The sequence below is a fragment of the Eretmochelys imbricata genome, chromosome 10 (assembly GCF_965152235.1).
Source record: "Eretmochelys imbricata isolate rEreImb1 chromosome 10, rEreImb1.hap1, whole genome shotgun sequence".
Taxonomy (NCBI): Eukaryota; Metazoa; Chordata; order Testudines; family Cheloniidae; genus Eretmochelys; species Eretmochelys imbricata.
The window spans coordinates 22,647,543-22,669,881 of record NC_135581.1 but is presented as its reverse complement, the minus strand read 5'-3'; the positions used below and the strand labels follow the sequence as shown (position 1 = coordinate 22,669,881).

The following is a 22,339-nucleotide window of genomic DNA, read 5'->3' as shown; positions in this document are numbered from 1 at the left end:
TTTTGTCATTTAAAAAAAAATTAAGTTGACAGTGTCTTTAACCTTTGCATAAATATATATGCATACACATACACTTATATTTCTATATTTGCTGGTTTATAGCACCTAGAGTATTAAACAGATGCCATATAAACTGAAAAACAGATATAGAAAGCTGCACATTATCACCATGGATACGGAGGTGGTAGGTACCAAGGCTCCATGGACCAAGGCACTTTGTACCAAAGTTGAAACCTATTGAAGAAAAGATTAGATTTTTTTCCCCCCGCAATGGGCAACATCTAACTAACTATAAGAATGAATTAACTAACAATCACCTAAATAGTAAGATTACTAACTAAGGTCAGTTGCACAGTGCACACAGAAAACAGGGGAAAACTGCAGGAGTTTGGTCTCACTGGCACGATCAATAAGAAGAAATTGAGGGTCAGTAGGGCCCATTCCCCCTTATAGCCCTTGGATAGGGATACACAAGGACAGCTAGGGTGCAGGCACAGCCTGGACAGACACTACTGGCCAAAAAAAATCAGGGTGCATGACACACAATATCAAAGAGTTGAACCCATGTGGATAATTACACAAAGAAGAACTAAAAATTAAGAATTCTATGCGTACACATTCAGAGAACGAAAAATATTCACAAAGTTCAATTTTCAGTTGAACAAAAATGTGATGTCACAACAAAGCAATTATTCATAATGTACCTCATCAATGATCTGATCCTACAAAGTGCTAAGTACCCGTATCCACTGACATCAATGCTCTATACCTTCTAGAATCAGCTCCTTGAATAGGATTTCATGCCACAGAACAACACTCAGCTTTTTCCTCCTACTCTGCTTTCCCATCATAATAAATACCTTATAGATTAAATCTTACTGTAATAGTGTGTGTTAAAGATGGCAGCATAATTCTTCTGAACAATCTAAGAGTATAAGCGCTTGTCTACATGTCACAGCAAAGCACATTTGAGGGGTGTAATTTGTAAAGTGCTCTAAATGTGCTGTGCTATAGCTGCCCTGTATAGACCCGGCTAGTGCAAACTATAAGGTATCTAGACAGGTTTCAGAGTAGCAGCTGTGTTAGTCTGTATTCGCAAAAAGAAAAGGAGTACTTGTGGCACCTTAGAGACTAACCAATTTATTTGAGCATAAGCTTTCGTGAGCTACAGCTCACTTCATCGGAAATGCATCCGATGAAGTGAGCTGTAGCTCACGAAAGCTTATGCTCAAACAAATTTATTAGTCTCTAAGGTGCCACAAGTACTCCTTTTCTTTATAAGGTATCTAGTTTGCCTTAATGTATATGACAAAACACGTAAGAGAGTTAAAAGAATTACTCAACCAGCAAAAATAAGACAACCTGTCTTCCTCAGCATTTTAAAACACAAATTATTGATCTGCATAATTAAGGAAAATTAAAAACATAAAATAAGGATTGGGTCTCAAAGGATGACTAATTAATAATATATCAAACTGAAAGCTGGGACTACTCTGTTCTGCCAAGTTTTGCCACTTATCTTGGGCAAGCTACTCCATCTTTTTATACCGCAGGTCCCCAACCTATGAAGTGGGGTCAATGATAATTACTCTTTTCACAAGTGTGTTGTGAGAATTAATATAATGTATGCAACAACTGGATAAAAGAGGCTATAAAAGTTTTATTAATTAGTGTTTCCACAACATTTGGCATGAAATTATCCAGATACCATGTTCATTACACCTAAAAAAATTATGACATTTACAGGCTGCAAACATGAAAACAAATAATGTTCTTTAAGATATTTTTGTAATTATATTTTACACTGTATTTATTCTTGGTGTACAAGCTCTTGTTTCAGAGATGAAGCATTTTAAATGCAGGAATGTTTTGTGCACTTTTCTCTGCAATGTACTCAGAGTTAAGAAACTGATGGTTTAATTAGGGAGGCCTGCTCAGTGGTGGGTAAAACACTTTAGTTTATGACATCATTGCTTCTGCTCCTAGGAAATGTGGTAAAAATGCTCAGCACTTAAAAAGCTACAACAGGAACACAACTACATTTTAAAATAACCTTTCAAAATACATATAAATATGTTATGCTTTATGTTTATGCACTGAAACATGAAACATTTGGGGGGTTAGTTCTCCTTTAATTTGGAAACTAGAATAAAACTTTCCAAAATACAGATATGTCCTTTGCTTAGATAGTCAACCTACCCCCATCAGCATGAATATCCATCTACTAGCCACTAAAACAGACAAACCAAATCAATGATCATCAGTCAGCAACAGAGCCCACTCTCAGAGTTTTACTTCTCCCCCTTAAAAAAGAAATGAAGAAAGATTTAGTTCTTCTTTATACATAACCTTTTTTTTCTTTTTTTGGGGGGAGGAGGTGTCAAATTTCTTGATTTTAAGTGACCACTGTGGGAGGTGCATCTCCTTTTGTTAGCAGTTGTCTAACCCAAGCTCCATGTAAGAAGAATCTATCTTCATTTTACCATAATCACCCCCAAGGAAGTAAATATTTCTTTGTTTAGCATCTTTCAGTGGAAAAGGTAACTTGAAGAAATTTACAAGACATTTCCGAGACATTAAGTAATGTAAAATGGGGAAAGTGAAAAAGCCAGAAGCTAAATTAAACAAAGAGACAGGAAAGACCCGAGGATGAGCCCCAGTGTCATGTCTTGCACTACCAGACTTCTGACTCCAGTGTAAAACAAAACTTACCTGAAAAATAGACAAACATACCATGAACTTTAAGTGGCAAATCAGCAATCTCAAATCTATGTTTTTGAAGAGATCGCTCATATGAGTAAAGCTACTCAAGTGTAACTGTTTGAAGGATCAGATCCTAAAAACAGGAATGCACTCAGTTTTACTTAGACTTGTGATTTTGCTTCATTTTCATTTGGCTACAAAAATTATATTTACTTTTGAGTACTTTTGTACCCAAATAGTAACAATGAAATGTGACATGAAACAGGAACTGCAGTTCCTTCAATAAAGTGGAGAGATTTGGCAAATAAGACTTGCTGGATATATTTGGTAAACTATACAAAATGAAGATCACATTTATTATGCTATGAAAATGTGACGAAGGATAAACACACTATGTATTTTATTCCACTCTGCCTGTCCACAACATATATAAGATACCTTTTATTCAATTAATTTTTGTTTTATTCCTTAATCCATTCATTGTCTATTAACAAAGGAATACAACTTAGTCGTCAGACCAATACTAAGAGCTGTAATTCTCAAATTACAAAATATTTCAGATGAGAACTGAAGTTCACACATGTAAACTATTTGCAAAGGTGCCTTAAATTCTTAAGATTAAGCTTTTACCTTTCTTTAATGAATGTAATGCTGATGTGAAGAATGTCAAATAACCGGGAGGCTGAGGTGAAGCATTGAACTCAAAATATCCTAGAACTCCAGGCTGCAAGAGTAAGAATTAGAGTTAGCTAAGCTATTACAAAACTACACATTTATGGGACACTGCAATTATTTAACTATAGTAAAAAACAAACAGATTAAACATTAATGGGCTGTTTTGTTTTGGAAAAACAAACTAGCCATTTTTCTCTGCAAGAAAAGTGGATCTTAAAAGGAGGGGAAAAAAATCAGCCAATACTATAATTTGGAAAATGTGCACAAGACCAAATCTGTATATATGCAGAACATTATAATTTCAGTGTTACATATTTCCTGTGTTAGTGGTTACATTATTCTCTAAGCAAATGGTAATAATTGCAGGAGTCAAGCTTCAGTACCACCACATTGATGGAATATTTCATTTTCTACCTAGCACCATACTGCGTTCTTTTGAAATTGAGATTTGGCATTTAATGTGTCATTGTACAATGAAGTCAACTGTAACCCTTTTTCAACGTAAAATACTTGGTTTTCTTTAAGTTTTTACTATACTGTGCATGATTCACATCTATATATGAAGCCTCTGCATGACTGCCAGTCTACATCACACTGGGAAGCTATCAGCCATATGAGATTCTTGCAAGGGAAATCAGTGAGAGACTGATTTCACAAAAACAAAGGGAAGAAACCCAGATCCTGGCCCAGGCAACCAGGTAATTTGAGATTTAAAGGATCTGTGATCTCCCGAAAGAGAGACAAAATTTTTGTCCATCGAGACTGGGTTGAGGGTGCGGAGAATACTGGTCACATCAAAATAGGCAGAGATTACAGATCCCATTCCATGTGATAATAGTGAAGGGGTACAAAAGTGATTCTTAGAACTTAGATACTTGAACAGACAGATCAGAATGTAAGACAGCCTTCCTTGAACCATTTATATTTGCATTTGCAGATAAAACAATTCATCACACACTCAACTTGCACTGATCAGGAGGCATGTTCCCAGACCTGGAGCTCAGGTGTCGGACTCTTATTCACACTTCATTTTCTTGATAACTGCACTGCTATCTCGACAAAGAGCTACACAATAGGTTTAAAAGTTACCTTTTAAAAATGAACACTAAATGCAACTTGTTAACATTAATGTGAAATACTGAATTTTATTTGTTGTAAGTGTGGATGGTTATCCTTTCACTGTTCTATGATGCAAGAAGATTTCTCTGCATTCACTTTTCCTAGTGAAATAACTTTTAAGTGAAAAAGGTCAGGTGTCACATTTCAAATTCTGCCTTAAAATACAGCTGAAAATGAATTCTGTAGTCTCGTCCAAGTCCCAAATACACAGACATTTGTCCATATCACACACACTCTCTCTGTCTTGTGGACACACACACTCACACTCTCTCTCACACGCATACAACCCCACATTAGACAACTGGGCACGCCTGACAGTCTCTACTCAAATAAGGCCCATGACTGGAAAAGCAAACTGTGGAGAGCTACAAAGGGATCTCACAAAACTGGGTGACTGGATAAGAAAACAGCAGATGAAATTCAATGTTGATAAATGCAAAGTAATGCACATTGGAAAACACAATCTCAATGATACATACAAAATAATGGGATCTAAATTAGCTGTTACCACTCAACAAAGATCTTGGAGTCAGTGTGGATAGTTTTCTGAAAACACCTGCTCAATGTGCAGCAGCAGCCAAAAAGCGAATGATGTTAGGAACCATCAGGAAAGGGATCGATAAGAAGACAGAAAATATCGTGACACTACATAAATCCATCGTACAAGCACACCTTGAATACGGCATGCCGTTCTGGTTGTCCCATCTCAAGAGAGATGTTTTAAGAGCCCAGCCACATATTTCAACTTACTACAATATTGCCCACCCTTGCTGGAACTATGAAATGTAAGCAGCTGAGAGAAGCATCCAATGAAGAGAAGCAACCAGTGAGATACTTCATGAGGTGGCTTTGATTTTCTTGTCTTTGAATGATAAATTATTCAAATATGGATTATAAAATATAATCACAGCTTTACTAAAATATATTCTACCTTTATTTTCTACATGAAGTTTGTGATCCTTTATAGCAACTGATTGCGAGATATTACCAACAAACTACATCCTACATCAAGACAGCAGTGGTTCTGGAAAAGTACCCAGAAGCTACAGATATTCAAAGGGGCACAAAGGAGGCTTCAAAACAAAATCTTTAACTAGCTTCCAGGCTTTTTCCCATAGTTTGAGAAAGGAAGTTACCTACAGATATAGCTGTATCTTTAAACAAAAAAAGTCATACTGCTCCCACTTTGGGAAGAAAGATTGAGTCTGACATTCTTTTGATGTGTGTAAAAGTTCAGGATCTCTGCCACTTCTGGGATTCAAGGACTACACACTCACTGATTCTGGGGAGGGTCAAATGAAGGGGGATACACAGCTCCTACTTAGAAGATACTGGGAAATGTTTTCTGTTCATTTTGCCTTATTTTACTAGATTGGTTCTTCTGGGGTTTTTGAGAGATTGAACTACACCAGGCTCTCAGTTCTCTTTTTAGTGTGGTGTAAAATGGACACTTCTCTTCGGAATTCTCTTGATTTCTCTCTCTTCTGAAATCGTTCTGATTCTGAAAGTTCCTTTTCTTCTGTGAATGAGGAAGAACTGGAGGATGAGAACTGATTCAGGGCTTCTGGATTTTTCCCATTCTGGTTTTGTCCTGCTGCTTGGACTATTTTACCTCCATCTGCCCCCAGTCTCATTGGGAGGAAGAAGCATGACCCCATGGTCTTGGTCTTTTCTCTTCAGCACTAGAGCAGTGACAGGATCTATACTGCTGTCTGATGAAGGATGCTTGCTTTCTCTCTTCTTGAGAAAGGGAGATAGAATCACTAGGGATTTCCTCACTTTTTCTGGGACACGTAGAATCAAAAGATATGTGTACACTTCGAGCTCCAGGGTCAGAGTCCCATCTTGAGCGGACATACCCCCACTAGCTCTGATCAAGCTAGCATGCTAAAAATAGAGGATAGCCACAGTGACGCAAGGGGCTAGCCACCCCGAGTACGTATCATCCAAGATGCTAGGCAGGTACTTAGGGCCACTAACCCCTCATACTGCTCATGCTGCCATAGCTACACTCTATTTTTAGCACACTAGCATGATCAGAGCTAATATGGATATGTTCCTTGAGCGGCCTGTCAACACTTGTGGCACCTTAGAGACTAACCAATTTATTTGAGCATAAGCTTATTTGAGCATAAGCTGTAGCTCACGAAAGCTAATGCTCAAATAAATTGGTTAGTCTCTAAGGTGCCACAAGTACTCCTTTTCTTTTTGCGAATACAGACTAACAGGGCTGTTACTCTGAAACCTGTCAACACTGGTTCTCCACTTGTAAGGGAACACCCTTCTCTTCATGTGTCAGTATAATAATGCCTGCATCTGTAATTTTCCGATTACATGTTCCGATCTCATACCAATTTTACAATGGTGTAAGTCCACTGCTGCCTTCAACAGAGTTCTATACTAGTTTTAGGGAGAGAAGAATCAGCACTTTCAAATCTAGAAAATAATACACTTTTCAACCAGGTATTTTATCATAGGGTTTGTGGCCCTCTTGTGGCATTAAGTATAGCTTTTCGGTCTATTAATCTTTACTAATCTATTTTTGTATCTTTTTTGTATCACTTTCCCATCAACTTGCTATTTTCATCTTAAATAAGATGTCAAAACAAAGTCAAATGTTGATAAAAATTTTCTACATCCTTTCCGACATTCAATCAAAAATGTTTTGTACATTTAATTTTGAAGAATTTCACTTCTGATGTACTTTTTGTCTGTGTAAATGAAGAGGAAGAAAAGGGACACTTGTAAATATGAATTGCTAATTCCCCCAAATATATCACACTAGCCCCTTACAAAATGTGTCCCCTGGCACAATAAGAAAAAATAAAATATTCTGCTCAGAAATAGTTTAAATCTTTTTTGGCCATCTAACAAACCAAATGGTATTCTGAGATTTTCCTATGTCTCTCATAAACAAAGAATCCCCAAAATAAGATCAGTGATATGACTAAAAGAGTAATTTACAGCAAACTGTTTTTCCACAGACTTCTCCCCTGGTCCAAACACAGGAAATCACAATGTACACACTGTGGAAGTATAACATTGTATAAGTATAACGTTGTATAAGGGGACATGCTGGATACATTGTATATGAGAGGGCATGCCAAAACATGTTACAAAGTATCTGAGGGAGCACACGTAGGGACAGTTAGCTTTTGAATGGAGAAGCAATTAAGATAGAGCCAGCACGTCTGAGAAGCAGGCATCAGAATGGAAGGTGTGAAGGGCAATTAGTTAAGTTAACTGGAAGCTGTTAAAGGAGATTGTTAAGGGTGGCAGGTAATTGAAGATACCTGACTGGTCTCAGGGATCTCGAAGGGTGGTGACTAACATCTTTTTCTTCTTTTGTCTGTAGTTTCTCTGTAACTTGCTCTCCAAAAAACTGTATAAATTAAAAGACACAAGCCCCACTCGGGGGGCTCACTTCTAAATGTATTAGCAGAGCAGCTTTGCTAATAGAACAGAGTGGTCTGATAAATTGTGAGTCTGAGTCAAACTTTGACAATTTGGAGGTTCCACCGAGATGGCAAGCGGCTTCACTGATGCTGTGTGATCCCTGACTGCTTTGCAGGACGATCGTGGCAGCCGGCGCCTGGACGCTTAGTCCAAGCGATCCTCCACAAGACAGAAAGGTACACAGCAGCAGCGCAGTCTACGCCATTGAACTTGTTGGTTCCCACTCTGTTCGTGTAGGGGTCTTTGGATCCAGCTTCTGGAATCAGACATCTCAGGTAATTATTTTTGTGCTTTAACCGGTTTGAGGACTGTCTTGTCTTTGTGTCTATCCGTCTTCCCCGTGGTGTGTGTGTGAATCTGGGAGCCATCTCTGTCCGGAGACTGGCTGACCAAGGGGTCCCCGTCCCCACGGTCTGAATAAGTGGAATCTGCACAGCTGCAGCCGCACCATGCCTTGGGTATAAACCCTGGTGTGAAAGCAAGGGCAGTTGAGGCAGTAGCCTGTGGGCTCCTTTCTGTGTGTTGCACCGGGTACCGCTCTGCTGAGCCCGAATTTCCTTCTTGTGTGAGTGCTGTGTGAAGTCTTCCCGGATGGGTAATCAGAAGTCTAAGGTAGAACAGTTCCCTAAGGGAACTCCAGCTTATTTTATGTATTTTAGGAGGGGTCCAGACTCTTGTAGGTTTCTTGAAAAATGGTCCAAATTAGCTCTAGAGAACCCCAAATTACAGTGGCCACTGTTAGGTTCTTGGGACAAGGATCGAGTGGACGCTTTAAAAAGCAAACTCGTTCTCCCAAAAACCAAATTGGAGAGAGGAGAAGTAGACTGCTTCATGCAGTGGTGGGAAGAGGCAAATCATAGATGGACTGAGTCAAAACTCACCTCTCTTAAAAATTCTATCAAAAAACTAACAATTCAATTGGATGCAGTCTCTCCCACCACAAGTCCGAGCGCTCCCCTTTGCCCAGTCATGTGCAATGATCCGGATCAAACCCGACCCCCACCATACTCCTGCGCAAATAAGAAATCAGAAAAGGAAAAATCTTCAGTGACTACAGATAATGAAAGTGAAGAAGATACCCTCATTGGCCTCGCAGCTCTGCAAAATATTATGAAGAAGAAATCCAAAGCAGACTGCAAAGATTCTCTTGACATCTCTTCTTGGAAAAGAGAACCTGATGGGAGGTTAATGAGAGACTCTGATCAAACTGTTGTGGCACCCTTACGAGTCCTTAAGATGGGAGAAAGTGAGTCCATATGGGATTATAAGCCCTGGACTCGTACGGAACTTTTATCTATAGTTAAAAGTTTTCCCAAACCACAGGAGAACTGTCAAATTTGCTGAGGAGTTTCTGTTAATCTGTGAAACCTATGAACCCTCTGAGACAGATCTCCTCCAACTGTGTAAATTTTTAGCTCCTGCCAGTTATTATGAAAAATGGTTGGCTGCTGCAGACTGGCCAGCTGAGGCACGCCACTCAACCATAAAAAGTACTGGCCCAGATTCGGCATACAGAGACCGGTGTATGGCTCTTTGGAAGAGCCTGCATCAAGCCATTCCCAAAGTGTGGTCTCCTAAAACAAACTGGACAGCAATATGTTGCTGTAAGCAAGGGCAAGGAGAAAGCCCAGGCGACTATAGGTCCCGGCTAACTGATATTTTCCTACAACATTCAGGAATACAAGAGCCCAATGTAAATGGGCAGGGGGCCTTGGCACATGCATTTGTTGATGGTCTTCTCCCTGCCACAGGCAGCATGTTAAAACAAATAAGTGTGGGATGGGAGACTGAAACCATGGACAAATTGCTGGCAGTAGCAGAGCATTGCCACCCTACTTTAAAAGGAAAGGAGGAACAGTCCTCCCAAAAGTTAATGGCTCTGCAGATACAGCATTATTCAGGACTAAGCAGACCACACCGGGGACAGGGACGCGGTTGCGGAAGGGGGCGGGGGGCTGGATTAACTGAGGTTTGTAACTACTGTAAACAGCCTGGACACTGGAAAAAAGAGTGTCCAAGACGACCTAATAATTGTATGGGAAATCAAGTGAACCCCCCGCTGGTTCCTCCAGCTGATCCCCAACCCTATTTTTCACCCCAACAATGACGGGATGCTGGGGAACCTCACAAAGTTTTAGCTCCCTTATTACCTCTGTCCCCTACTGGAGAATGTGTCCTGACTGTAAATGATCTCTCTCTCCCTTTCCTTGTTGATACTGGAGCTTCTCTTTCTACAATCCGCACCACTGACTTGCCTGAGGTTCCCCGATCTGGAAAATCTGTGTCTGGCTGTTGGCATTACAGGGATCCCTACCTCTTTTCCCCTCTCAAAACCTTTGTCTGTTCAGGTCGGTCCCCTCTCTGAGGAGCATGCATTCCTCCTCTCTGATTCCACCCCTGCAAACCTTCTAGGACGGGACTTGCTATGCAAACTTGGCTGTTCTATTTACTGCTCCCCAGATGGTGTCCATCTGCAAATCCCTCAGTCTTCCTTATGTGATTCTGTAGCCTCCCTGCTGTCTGAAACTTCCCTCTCCATTCCGGTCCCTTGCTGTCCCTTAACTCCATCCCTAGAGCACCTAATCTCTCAGGTTCCTTCCTCCCTATGGCCATCTCACCCATCTGAAGTGGGCCGATTAAATACTGACCCAGTTCGGATTACTGTAGACAATTCCAAACCTCTGCCTCGTCTGTCTCAGTATCCTTTGAATCCTGAGGCAGAGGCTGGGATTGCTCCAGTTATAACTGCATTAAAAGAACAAGGAATTATTGTCCCTTGTTCCAGCCCCTGTAACACCCCTATCCTCCCAGTTCAAAAGGCTGATGGCAAATCGTGGCGATTTGTTCAAGACCTTCGAGCTATTAACCGTATTGTCATACCTTCTTTTCCAGTGATTCCTAACCCTGCTACAATACTAGCGTCTATTCCTCCAAATGCAACCCACTTTACTGTTGTAGATTTGTGCTCCGCTTTCTTCTCTGTCCCAGTTCACTCTGAATCCCAGTATCTCTTTGCCTTCTCCTACAAGGGTCAACAATATACATGGACTACCCTTCCCCAGGGGTATACAGAGAGTCCATCCTATTTTTCTCAAAGCCCTAGCCAGGGATCTCGCTGATCTGGTTTTCCCATCAGGATCCACACTGATCCAATATGTGGATGACTTACTCCTGTGCTCCCCCTCTCTGTCTGCCTCAGAAACTGATTCACTAACACTTCTCACAGCTTTAGCAAACAAGGGTCATAAAGCTTCTCACACAAAATTGCAGCTCTGCCAAACCTCTGTCACATACCTAGGCTTCCTTCTCTCCCAGGGCTCCTGTACACTCTATCCAGCCAGGGTACAAGCCATCCTTAGCTTTCCCCAGCCTTGCTCTCCACGCCAGGTCAGAAAATTCTTAGGCATGACAGGGTTTTGTAGGCAATGGATTCCCCAATATGTTTCTCTGGTTAAACCACTCCAAGAACTCACTCGATCCTCTGTACCTAACCCCATGCCATGGCCACTTGAAGCAAATGCTGCTTTCATCTCCCTTAAGTAGAATTTAGCCTCTGCCCCTGCCTTAGGGTTACCTAACTATGACAAGCCTTTTACCCTTTTCTGTCACGAACAATCTGCTTGTGCCCTCAGGGTTCTTACTCAGGAGCACGGTGACAGAAATCGCCCGGTGGCTTATTTTTCTGCCACCTTGGACCCTGTAGCCCAGGGTTTACCCCCTTGCCTAAGCGCTGTAGCTGCTGCAGCATGCCTGGTCGAGATGTCTGAGTCCCTTGTCCTCCGCTCTCCTCTCACTCTCATGGTTCCCCATTCAGTGGAAACTCTCCTTCTGCAACGCAACACTGCTCACCTCTCCTCTGCTCACCTCACTAGGTATGAACTTTTGCTGCTTTCAGCCTCACATATCACTATTAAGCGCTGCTCCCCTCCTTCCTTTACCTAGTGATGGTGAACCCCATGACTGCCTTGCAACTGTCTCCGCTATCACTGTCCCGCGCCCTGACCTTTCAGATGTACCTCTCCCTAACTCTGACCTGGTATTATTCACTGATGGGTCCTGTTATAGAAATGACCAAGGCCACCTTCTTGCAGGGTACGCTGTGGTCTCTCTCTCTGAGACCATAGAAGCTGCGCCCTTACCCTCTGTGACCTCTGCCCAGGTGGCTGAACTGATTGCTCTAATCCGTGCCTGCTTTCTAGCCGAGGGGCTCTCTGCCACTATTTTTACTGATTCTCGGTATGCCTTTGGGGTTGTGCATGACTTTGGCACCCTCTGGCAGGCTCGAGGTTTTCTTACCTCTACTGGTACCCCTATCAAGAATGGCCCCTACATTGCCGCCCTCCTGTATGCAGTTTTACTACCGTCTGCCTTGGCAATTGTTAAGTGTACTGGCCATTCAGCGGCAGACACCGAGGTGGCAAAAGGTAATGCACTTGCTGATGCTGCTGCAAAACATGCCGCCACTATAAAACCTTCACCAGAAGCGTTTCTTGGTCCCCTCTCTGTCTCTGTAATGCCACCATCCCTGCCTCATCTTGCTCAGCTCCAGGATTCTGCCCCAGAAACAGAGAAAGACTCCTGGAGTGCTTTGGGTTGCTCTTTGCATTCTGATTCCCTTTGGCGATCGCCCACCAGTACCTTTGTAGCCCCCCTCTCACTCTACCCGTCTCTAGCTGCCCTGCTACATGGTGTTTCGCATGTCGGCAAGGAGGGGATGGTCTCTGCTATGAGTAAGGCGGGGTGGTGGGCTCCCCATTTCAGCTCCTTTGCAACCCGCCACTGTGCCGCTTGTGTTACTTGTCAAAGCCACAATGTAGGCAAATCTGTAAAAGTAACACAAGAGTTCCGGGGTTTGCCTCAAGCACCTTTCCTACACTGGCAACTTGATTTTGTACAAATGCCAAAGTGTCCAGAAATATGAATTCATTTTAGTTATAATATGTCTCTTTTCGGGTTGGATTGAAGCCTTTCCCTGTCGCAAAGCTGATTCATTGTCCATTGCAAAATGTCTGTTAAACCACATTATCCCTACCAAGGGAATTCCTGCCACTTTGTCTAGTGACCGGGGAACACATTTTACTGGAAAAATTGTTCAACATCTAAACCAGGTATTACATGTCACCCACCTGTTGCACTGCCCTTACCATCCACAGAGCGCAGGGGCAGTTAAAAGGCGAAATGGTGTGCTTAAAAATAAACTGGCAAAAATCTGTAGTTCCACAGGGTTAAACTGGCCAGCTGCTTTACCACTGGCCCTTATAGAAATTTGGTCATCCCCATCCCAGAGACACAAATTGAGTCCATTTGAAATCATCATGGGACACCCTATGCGAACAATGGCTACTATTACCCCAGCCCCAGACCTAAACCTAACTCACAGCACGCTCTTCCAGTATTGCAAAGGGTTAATGCAAGCTGTGAGCTCCTTCCATTCGCAGGTGCGAGCAGCTTGGCCGACAAAACCCACCTCTGCTGCCTGTCACATTCTTGAGCCTGGTGATTGGGTCTACCTGCGGCACCACCTTCGGAAGCATGCCTTGGAACCCCGGTGGAAGGGTCCATACCAGGTACTGCTCACCACCCAGACAGCAGTGAAATTATCCGGCATCGCTGCATGGATCCACGCCTCACAGTGTAAGCCAGCGCCACCTCAAGGGGACCAAGCACCTCTGCAAGACCACGCAGAACCAGCTTCAACCCCAGAAGACAAAGAGGAACAGCCTGCAATACCTTACAATCTGCGCTCTTGTAAGGGTTGCCAGAAGCAGAGGGTAAGCAGACAGCAGGACCCAACAAACAAGAAGCAGTAGTGAGCCTAGCGCCTGCTGCCTGGTGGACATAAAACCGTGACTGCGGTTCCCTTGAAAGGGGTTGTCGGAACCAGAAAGGGTCCTGCTTCCAACATGTGTCCTTTGAGAAGCTTAATCCTCAGCTACTGTGTCCTGAGGGTCTGGGGAATCCAGAGTGACAGTGACAATTCTTTCATCCAACAACAGGTGCAGATAGCCCAGATCCTGAATATTTCTAATTGCTGGGTCTGCAGCCACATCCCAGCTCACTCACAAGCTAGGATCCTCACCATGGCAATCCCTTTGAATTCCTCAGAGCTTGCTGGAGAACCCTATCCACTTAAAAGGACATGGAAGGAAAATGACACTTGGTGGCTGGGAAAAACATATGTTCCTAAACTTATAAGTGTGGTGAAAGGAAAGGGCCACTGGTGCTGGGTGTGTAATGGGACAGGGCTGAATCTAGGGAGGAGAGCTGTCTCCAATACATTGTGTCCCATGGTGTATGGGATTATTCAAACAAGGTTGGAGAATGGCGAACCGGGTATGGAAAGAAACTTCCTCTCAACCTGGGACCAAACCAAAGATTCAATCTCTTGCTCCCCCTACAGCCTCCCTGAGAAAAACAGCACCATCTACAAATGTCATGTGAATGCTACCTCTTCTCCCAGTGAAAATCATCCTGTGCCCTTTGGGGGATACTATTCCTCCTTCGTAAATTCTTACATGTCAAAGGGTTGCAGTCAATCCTTCCCACCTTTAATGGGACATCATTGGGTTTGTGGGGAAAATGCTTACACTGTGTTACCAGCAAATTGGTCAGGTATCTGTTATCCTGCTCAGCTTTTCCCACAATTCCGGGTGCTTCAATCCCTCCCACGAAATCGCCTCCGTAATTTCAGGCGAAAAAGGAGGGACTTGCCAGATGCTAAATGGTATGTGGATAACATAAGCCCCCTAATTTGGGAAGAAGCTGTTGGCATTTCTTTAGTCCCAGTAAGGGGGGTAATCCACCATGCAAAAAGGCTTTTAAGGTTACAAGCGATGGTTGAGATCATGGCCAATGAAACAGGAGAGAGCTTAAAAGCTCTAGCCAAAGAAGCAGGAGCGGTCCGACAAGTGGCCCTCCAAAACCGTCGGGCATTAGATATAATACTGGCAGCCAAAGGAGGGACCTGTGCTCTAATTGGAACAGAATGCTGTGTATACATACCTGATAATACTAATGAGGTAATAAATCGTGCTAGCCATCTGGAGCAAATTGCATACCTTCCCCACGAAGAACCAAGTTCCTTGTGGAAATGGATAAGTAACTTATTCAATTTCTCTAGTCTGGGAAACTGGTTGTTTCAAGGAATCCTGACTATCCTATTTGGAATTCTAATAATCTTTGTGTGTTTTCAATTGATTTCTTGTTGTATCCAAAACTGCACAAGACACACCATCCATCCAACTGGTTACCCCTAACCAGAGTGCTAATCTAATGTTGTTAAATGTCACCAGTGAAAGTAATGAAAAAGAACGATTGATGCATGGAATCCAGTAAGTCGTTGGTCATGGGCATAGCCTTGACCAAAAGGGGGGATTGTGGAAGTATAACATTGTATAAGGGGACATGCTGGATACATTGTATATGAGAGGGCATGCCAAAACATGTTACAAAGTATCTGAGGGAGCACAGGTAGGGACAGTTAGCTTTTGAATGGAGAAGCAATTAAGATAGAGCCAGCAGGTCTAAGAAGCAGGCATCAGAATGGAAGGTGTGAAGGGCAATTAGTTAAGTTAACTGGAAGCTGTTAAAGGAGATTGTTAAGGGTGGCAGGTAATTGAAGATATCTGACTGGTCTCAGGGATCTCGAAGGGTGGTGACTAAAATCTTTTTCTTCTTTTGTCTGTAACTTCTCTGTAACTTGTTCCCCAAAAAACTGTATAAATTAAAAGACACAAGCCCCACTCGGGGGGCTCACTTCTAAATGTATTAGCAGAGCAGCTTTGCTAATAAAACAGAGTGGTCTGATAAATTGTGAGTCTGAGTCAAACTTTGACAACACTGCAGGGTTGAGTTCTAGCTATAAAAAGCTGGAAATCAAAATGACTCCTGATTAGTCATAGTAAAAATTTGGTTTCTTCTTACTACAAGAAATTAACATTTTAGCATGTAAAAGATGAGAGTCAACACAAGAGGTTAGCCAAAAAAAGGCGCACTGTTAAGAGAGGAAATCCATAGAAATCTGCTCATGTTTCCTGTTCTCCAAACCAAAACACATATGCCTCAGGATAGAGATTCTCCAACTTTTTCACAGAGTTATCATCATCATAATTCAGAAGTTATTTCAGGGACCCCATCCTCTCCCATTCACAGCTGCACATTGTCCCTGGGCTTACATGAAAAGCAATTTTAGAAAAATAATTATAAGTATTTTACTGCTTTTCAATGTGGCAAAATTTGAATCACACTGTCTATTTTTGTTTTTAAATCCATCTTCCCCTCCTAACTGATCTGTTCCTCTCTCACCCTCTGCTTTCCTGAACATTTCCAGGTGTTCTGGGTTTCCTCTGCACTGCAAATGCTGCCCAGCCATCTGGTCCTTTTCTCTTCCCACTACCTAAACGTATGGCATAGCTATCCAATTCCGTTCTTCTCTACTCTTGCCTCTTCCACTTGTGGCTGGCAGCTTCAATCTCACTGGTGCTCTAGTTGCTGGAGTTGGCTGCTATTTCCCCCTCTTCACCATAACAGTTGTCTTTAGTAGCGGCAGGAGTCACAAGACAGCTGACATAGTGCTTGGAGACCATTCATTTAGCCGACAAAGGAGACCTATTTTTTAGTCCCCTTTACACTGGAACCAACAAGGATTTGTTTTCTCTGTTATAAGAGACTGTCCTATAAAAACAGAATATGCCAGATGTAAAATAAACATTGCTGACTTTGCAAGGACATAGAAGAGTTTTGAAAGTGGGAGAGAAAAGAGTTTGAATGTGCACTAAAAATATAAATGATGTTTAACAGCTAAATATGATTATTTTAAAAAGAATACCTTGTATTTCTTATGGCTTCTTCCACTGGAGGATAGCAAAGCACCTTACATACATTAATTAAATCCCAGAAGCCATCAGGAGGTAGGTAAAAATTACTATTCATTTCAAAATAACAAAACTGAGGAAAAGAGTTGCCCAGCGTCACACAGTAAATCAGGCGCAGAAACAGGGATAGATGTAGGTAACTCCTGACTATCACTTCTTTGCTCAAAACACAAAGCAACACTGCTATGCATGAATTTAAAAGGTTAGAACAATATTAGCCCTAAAAAAATTAAAGAAGAGAGAAGGGAAAAAAAGCTTTTTTCTTCTTTAAATAAAAAAAGAGGAGGATATATGTATTATCTATAAAGACGACTCCCAATTTTTCAGCCATCACAATCAAAAGTCAAGATAATCACCTTTTAAAAGTTAAAAGAATAGCCCCATTCATTTATATAGACTATGTCTGCTAATATCAGTGCACATTTCTCACTGTGGCATTATCATTTTTACTGCAAAAACTGTAAATAAAAAGTTCAAAAAAGGAGAAAGACAAATAAGAATCTGTGTTTGCACAATAACTGGAGCTCAAAAACAGCAGTTTGTCCTTTTAAAAGGAAAATAAGCCTTCATGAAGTGCAACTGACGTATCTGTCAGAAAAGAAAAAAGAATTTGCCACCAAAGTTCAGTTTCACCAATGCCACCCACGGCTTTGTCATTTCAGTTTAACTACTGCAATTCCCCCTGTTCTGGGCTGTCACAATGCAACCCTATGTCTTGCAGCCAGTGCAAAATGACATAACATGTCTGATACCAGAGGCGACCATTAGAAAATATCTTATGCCCTACTTCCATGCCTTGCAGTGGCTACCATTTAGACCAACACATGAATCACAAACTTAGATTCTGCAAAGGAATTCATGGCAACATATGGATCTGCTTTTAGCAATCCCTTTACAAGATGAGGGCTTTATTTCCTGATGTATAATCCCTTAAACAGTATGGGATCTAGACACCCCATAGACCCTCCTCCTATTCACTGTCCTTCTCAGGCTTTGGGCTCTTCCTCAGGACATCTCCAGGTACCATGAATCAGAAGTAATCCAAAAGTCTTTAAAAAAAAACAAGGAGTACTTGTGCACCTTAGAGACTAAAATTTATTTGGGAATAAGTTTTCATGAGCTAAAATCCACTTCATCAGATGGATTTTGTCCAAATAAATTGGTCCATGAAAGCTTATGTCCAAATAAATTGGTTAGTCTCTAAGGTGCCACAAGTACTCCTCATTGTTTTTGCTGATACACACTAACATGACTACCACTCTGAAACCAGAAGTCTTTGTTTGCCTGGTGTTTCAAGTTGCATCATGCTTTGTTTTGAAGATATAACATTCTTTCAACTCATCCAGCTGAAGATCCTTCCCCGTGCATCAATCTTATAGCATACAGGTTCTTTCTTACACATACCAGACTGCAAAACAGAAAATTGTTCTCCACCTAAAGTATTTGACAACTGTACTTGTCTAAACTTTAGAGCACATTTTATACAACCTAGCATTTTGATATAAGCAATGGCGACCTGAGGCTGCTTTTATGTTTCAGAGAAACAATCACAAATGTTATCTCAATAGAATAAGTGATATCTTTAAATACAGCCCAATTTTAAGAGCATCTGTCAGTATCCTAGAACTCAAGGGCCCATTTTGTTTTTAGAAAGATAATTACATACGTCTATCAAACCTTACCAATTTAGAGGTATTCTTAAGACGATGTTGGATGCCCTCACCCAGAAAGGCAAAGTTGCCAGTTGTACTCTCAGAAAGCAAAAGAAGAATCAAGCATCACAAACAGAGATGCATTTCTTTCATGCAAACCTGTGTAATTTCATAGCTACTCAACTGATTAAGAAGTGTAACTGCTTCATCTACCTTAGTAATACATACTACTGACAGGTTCACTTCATTTTGCACCCAATGAAGTGAGCTGTAGCTCACGAAAGCTTATGCTCAAATAAATGTGTTAGTCTCTAAGGTGCCACAAGTCCTCCTTTTCTTTTTGCGAATACAGACTAACACGGCTGCTACTCTGAAACTTCATTTTAAATATGTCATGATGTGAAAAACTTCTAGTTATATAGTTGTGACAACAGACCTCAAGAATGTACTACAGCACTTTCATTAACCAAAAAGGAAGGTGTCTCAGACAAAAAAAAAGGAAAGCTCTTGCTAGTATGCATAGCAGCTAGTGTAACAGCTGACAGATTCATTTTATTTCTGTAAGTGGTCTCGGTGCCACTAGATGGGACAGAACACCACACCCAGAAGGTGTGTGGGTTACACTAGCACTAGCTCAACTCACAATCTCTATCCATTTCTGATGCTACTACACTGTAAAAAGACTGTTAAATCATGAAGTCTTCTTGCCCTTAGTATTAGATGAGCTATGGTAAACCAGTGGTTCTCAACCAGCGGTACACGTACTCCTGGGGGTATGCAGAGGTCTTCCAGGGCTACATCAACTCATCTAAATATTTGCCTCGTTTTACAACATGCTATATAAAAAAGCACTAGCGAAATCAGTACAAACTAAATTTTCATACAATGACTTGTTTATACTGCTCTATATACTATATGCTGAAATGTAAGTACTGTATTTATATTCCAGTGGATTTTTTTTATAATTACATGGTAAAATGAGAAAGTAAGCAATTTTTCAGTAATAGTGTACTGTGACACTTTTGTATTTTTAGGTCTGATTTTGTAAGCAAGTAGTTTTTAAATGAGATGACACTTGGGGGTACATGAGACAAATCAGACTCCTAGAAGGGGTACAGTAGTCTGTAAAGATTGAGAGCCACTGTGTTAAACCACATGACTACAATAAATTAAATGTATAAAAAGTTGGATTTAAATTAATAAAACAAGGAAATTCAGCCAAAAAAAAAAAAAAAAAAAGAGGCAATCCTCAAGCAATCACAAACTCACCCCATAGCATCTAGAGAAAGAAGTATTGCAACACTGAACAGACAATATATATAGCTTCATCCAGCCTTGTGGCACTCCCCTGAAAGACCTAAGTACAACAGAGCGAGTTAAGGAAAGAGGGTTAGGTTGAACTCTAAATTTAATTCCTTTTGTAGATGTAAGTGACTCCGGCAAAACTATCTTTCCCAGAATATACACACACACTTACTTCCATGCATCACTGTTTCACTTTTAATCCATACCTTTCTGCTTTGAGAACTGTTTTCAGAGACAGCAAGACCCAACCAGAGTACATTATCACATCTTGGAAGGTATGTTATTCGGTTGTACAGACATAATGGCATAGTAAAGAGCCATATCAAAGAAATTATGCACGAGAGGTATCACTTTTCAAAACTTGTCATTTTGGAGATCTGCTTGTTTAAAGTACTAGTCCACATTATTTTCTCCTCCCTCTAACCCATACTGTATGTACAATATACACTGATGTCATGGTCTTCCAAGTACTCTTCGGGGCTGTTCTCATATTCACTATGTAGGACAATCTTTTATTAACTTCGGTTAGAGTCTGGCCTGAATAAGGGATAAGGCATTCAATTGTTAAGAGACTACTTGATGTGATTAAAGGAATTCTGACTGGATTTGATCCTTATTTTGATGGTACTGAAATCTGAAACTTTAAACCAGTGGCACGTTAATAATCTAAGATTTAATTTAAAAAAAAACAAAAACACTCTTGCCCTCTTGGTTGTGAAGAAAATCTTCCAAACATGAATCAAGTGTAACAGATGCTATGATGTCCACCACAATTGATGGACTACTTGAAAAAAATGAGGATGAGGGTTGTGAATCCCCACCACCCACTGATTTCATTGAGACAAGTGCTAAAACTCAATGAAATGTTACTGTCCACATTAAACATTTCATTGTTGACCATCTGTGGGAGCAAACCCAAATAGTGTGGAAAATGTTGCTGCAGAGAAGAAAATACAGAGGGAAGGCCAGAGGAAACACACAAAGAAAAAGGGAAAAACTGGAAAAAAAGGAGCATGGGGAAAGAAGATAATCAAAGGGCAGAAGAAGCCATAATCCTAAAAGGGGAGTATATTTTCCCACTGAATGGCACCACACGTGACAATAAGGAATTGAACAAATAGAAATAATGATAACTAAAAGTTTACTTACTACATAAAAGCCACATGCCACCCTTGATCTCTGTGCAAAACTTCCCTATAACATTCCACTATGGACTGAGAAGAGAATGTAGCCCTAACTTTTACTGTAATCCACGGACCATAATGGTGGGCTGGTAGTGAGGGAAGACAGGCAGCATGACCAAAAGATTAAGCCACGCCCCAAGTGTCTGCTGAGACAACGATGGACAGCAGGGACAAGGAGCCTTTTATTAGTCAAGGCCTGCATCCTGCTGGGAGCAAGAGAGACTAGGGTGGCAGCTGCAATAAAGAGGGGGGCTCAGCAGCTCCCATTTTGCAGCAGCACATACAACAAACATATGGGGGCTCCACATTAGTCAGAGGCACTCCAGAATTCTTCAGAGGAGTAACAGTGACATCAGCAGGGACTTCTCACCCCACTGCTTCCTGACCTCATTGGAAACCTCAAATTTGAACTAGTCAAATTTCACATTTTGTTGACTGTTTTTTGCTCTTGCTTCTCTCTAACAAAACCTCCTTTGCATTAGGACCTTACTTTCTGGCCACCACACTCCCCACGCCATCAAAACTACCCCACTCGCTATTTTCCCGTCTCCATTTTCCTCTTCCTCCCCACACTTAGTCTCAGACTTCCCTGCTGTCCATCATGCCTCCTATGTACATCAAATCCATGCTCTATTTATCAATCCTCTTGTCTCTCCCACAATCTTCCCATATACAGAAACAAAAAAAAGCAACTAAAATTACATGTGCAAATCATCACCCAGACAACTTTGCTTGCATGTAGTATCTCTTTTCCCTGGCCTTCATTTGTATGTCTTTTTAGACTGCACACTCTTCAAAGCAGGGACCATGTTTTAATGTGCATTTAGAAAGCAACCTACCACATTTTGGGCACTGTCACAGTGTAAGTAAACACCAGAACCTGAAAGCTAGTCAAATACAATGCAACACCCCCTGATGTGGATTAAAAGTGTGAAGTTATACTATAAACAAATATAGATTATCAAGTAGTGAAGAATTCATTTGTCTCTAGAAGCCAGTTATTCATTTGATTTAATGTGAGCTTTTACTTGACTGATATTCTCATTTATTAGAAATTTGTAATATTACTTTGACTTCTATTTTAAACATTAATTCTATTATTCATCCTTTGACTGCAATCTAAACTTAAACTGTAAACTCTTTGGGGCAAAGACTATACAACACCTCATACAGAGGAATCACATTCTTAATTGTAGTCTCTAGACACTACTTTAATACAAATTAATAATCATAAACTAGGGAAACACTGAAATTCATATAATGCAGGAAATATGTAGTCAGTGTATTAGGAACTGGTATTTTTGGTCTGTTATTTCACGTGTTATACTTGTAAGAACACTTGAGATGCACTGCAGGTTTCTGAGACCCTGAA

At 41.1% G+C, this 22,339-nt stretch overlaps 1 protein-coding gene across 2 annotated transcripts in view; it reads right to left on the bottom strand.

Annotated features, from left to right (window-relative positions):
• Positions 1-22,339, bottom strand: part of TXNDC11 (thioredoxin domain containing 11) — a 104,993-nt gene that overhangs the window by 66,800 nt on the left and 15,854 nt on the right. For both annotated transcript variants that reach the window (XM_077827672.1, XM_077827673.1), the window contains one exon: positions 3,334-3,427. In XM_077827672.1, the coding sequence (XP_077683798.1) occupies positions 3,334-3,427 (94 nt within the window). The remainder of the gene's footprint in view (positions 1-3,333; positions 3,428-22,339) is intronic.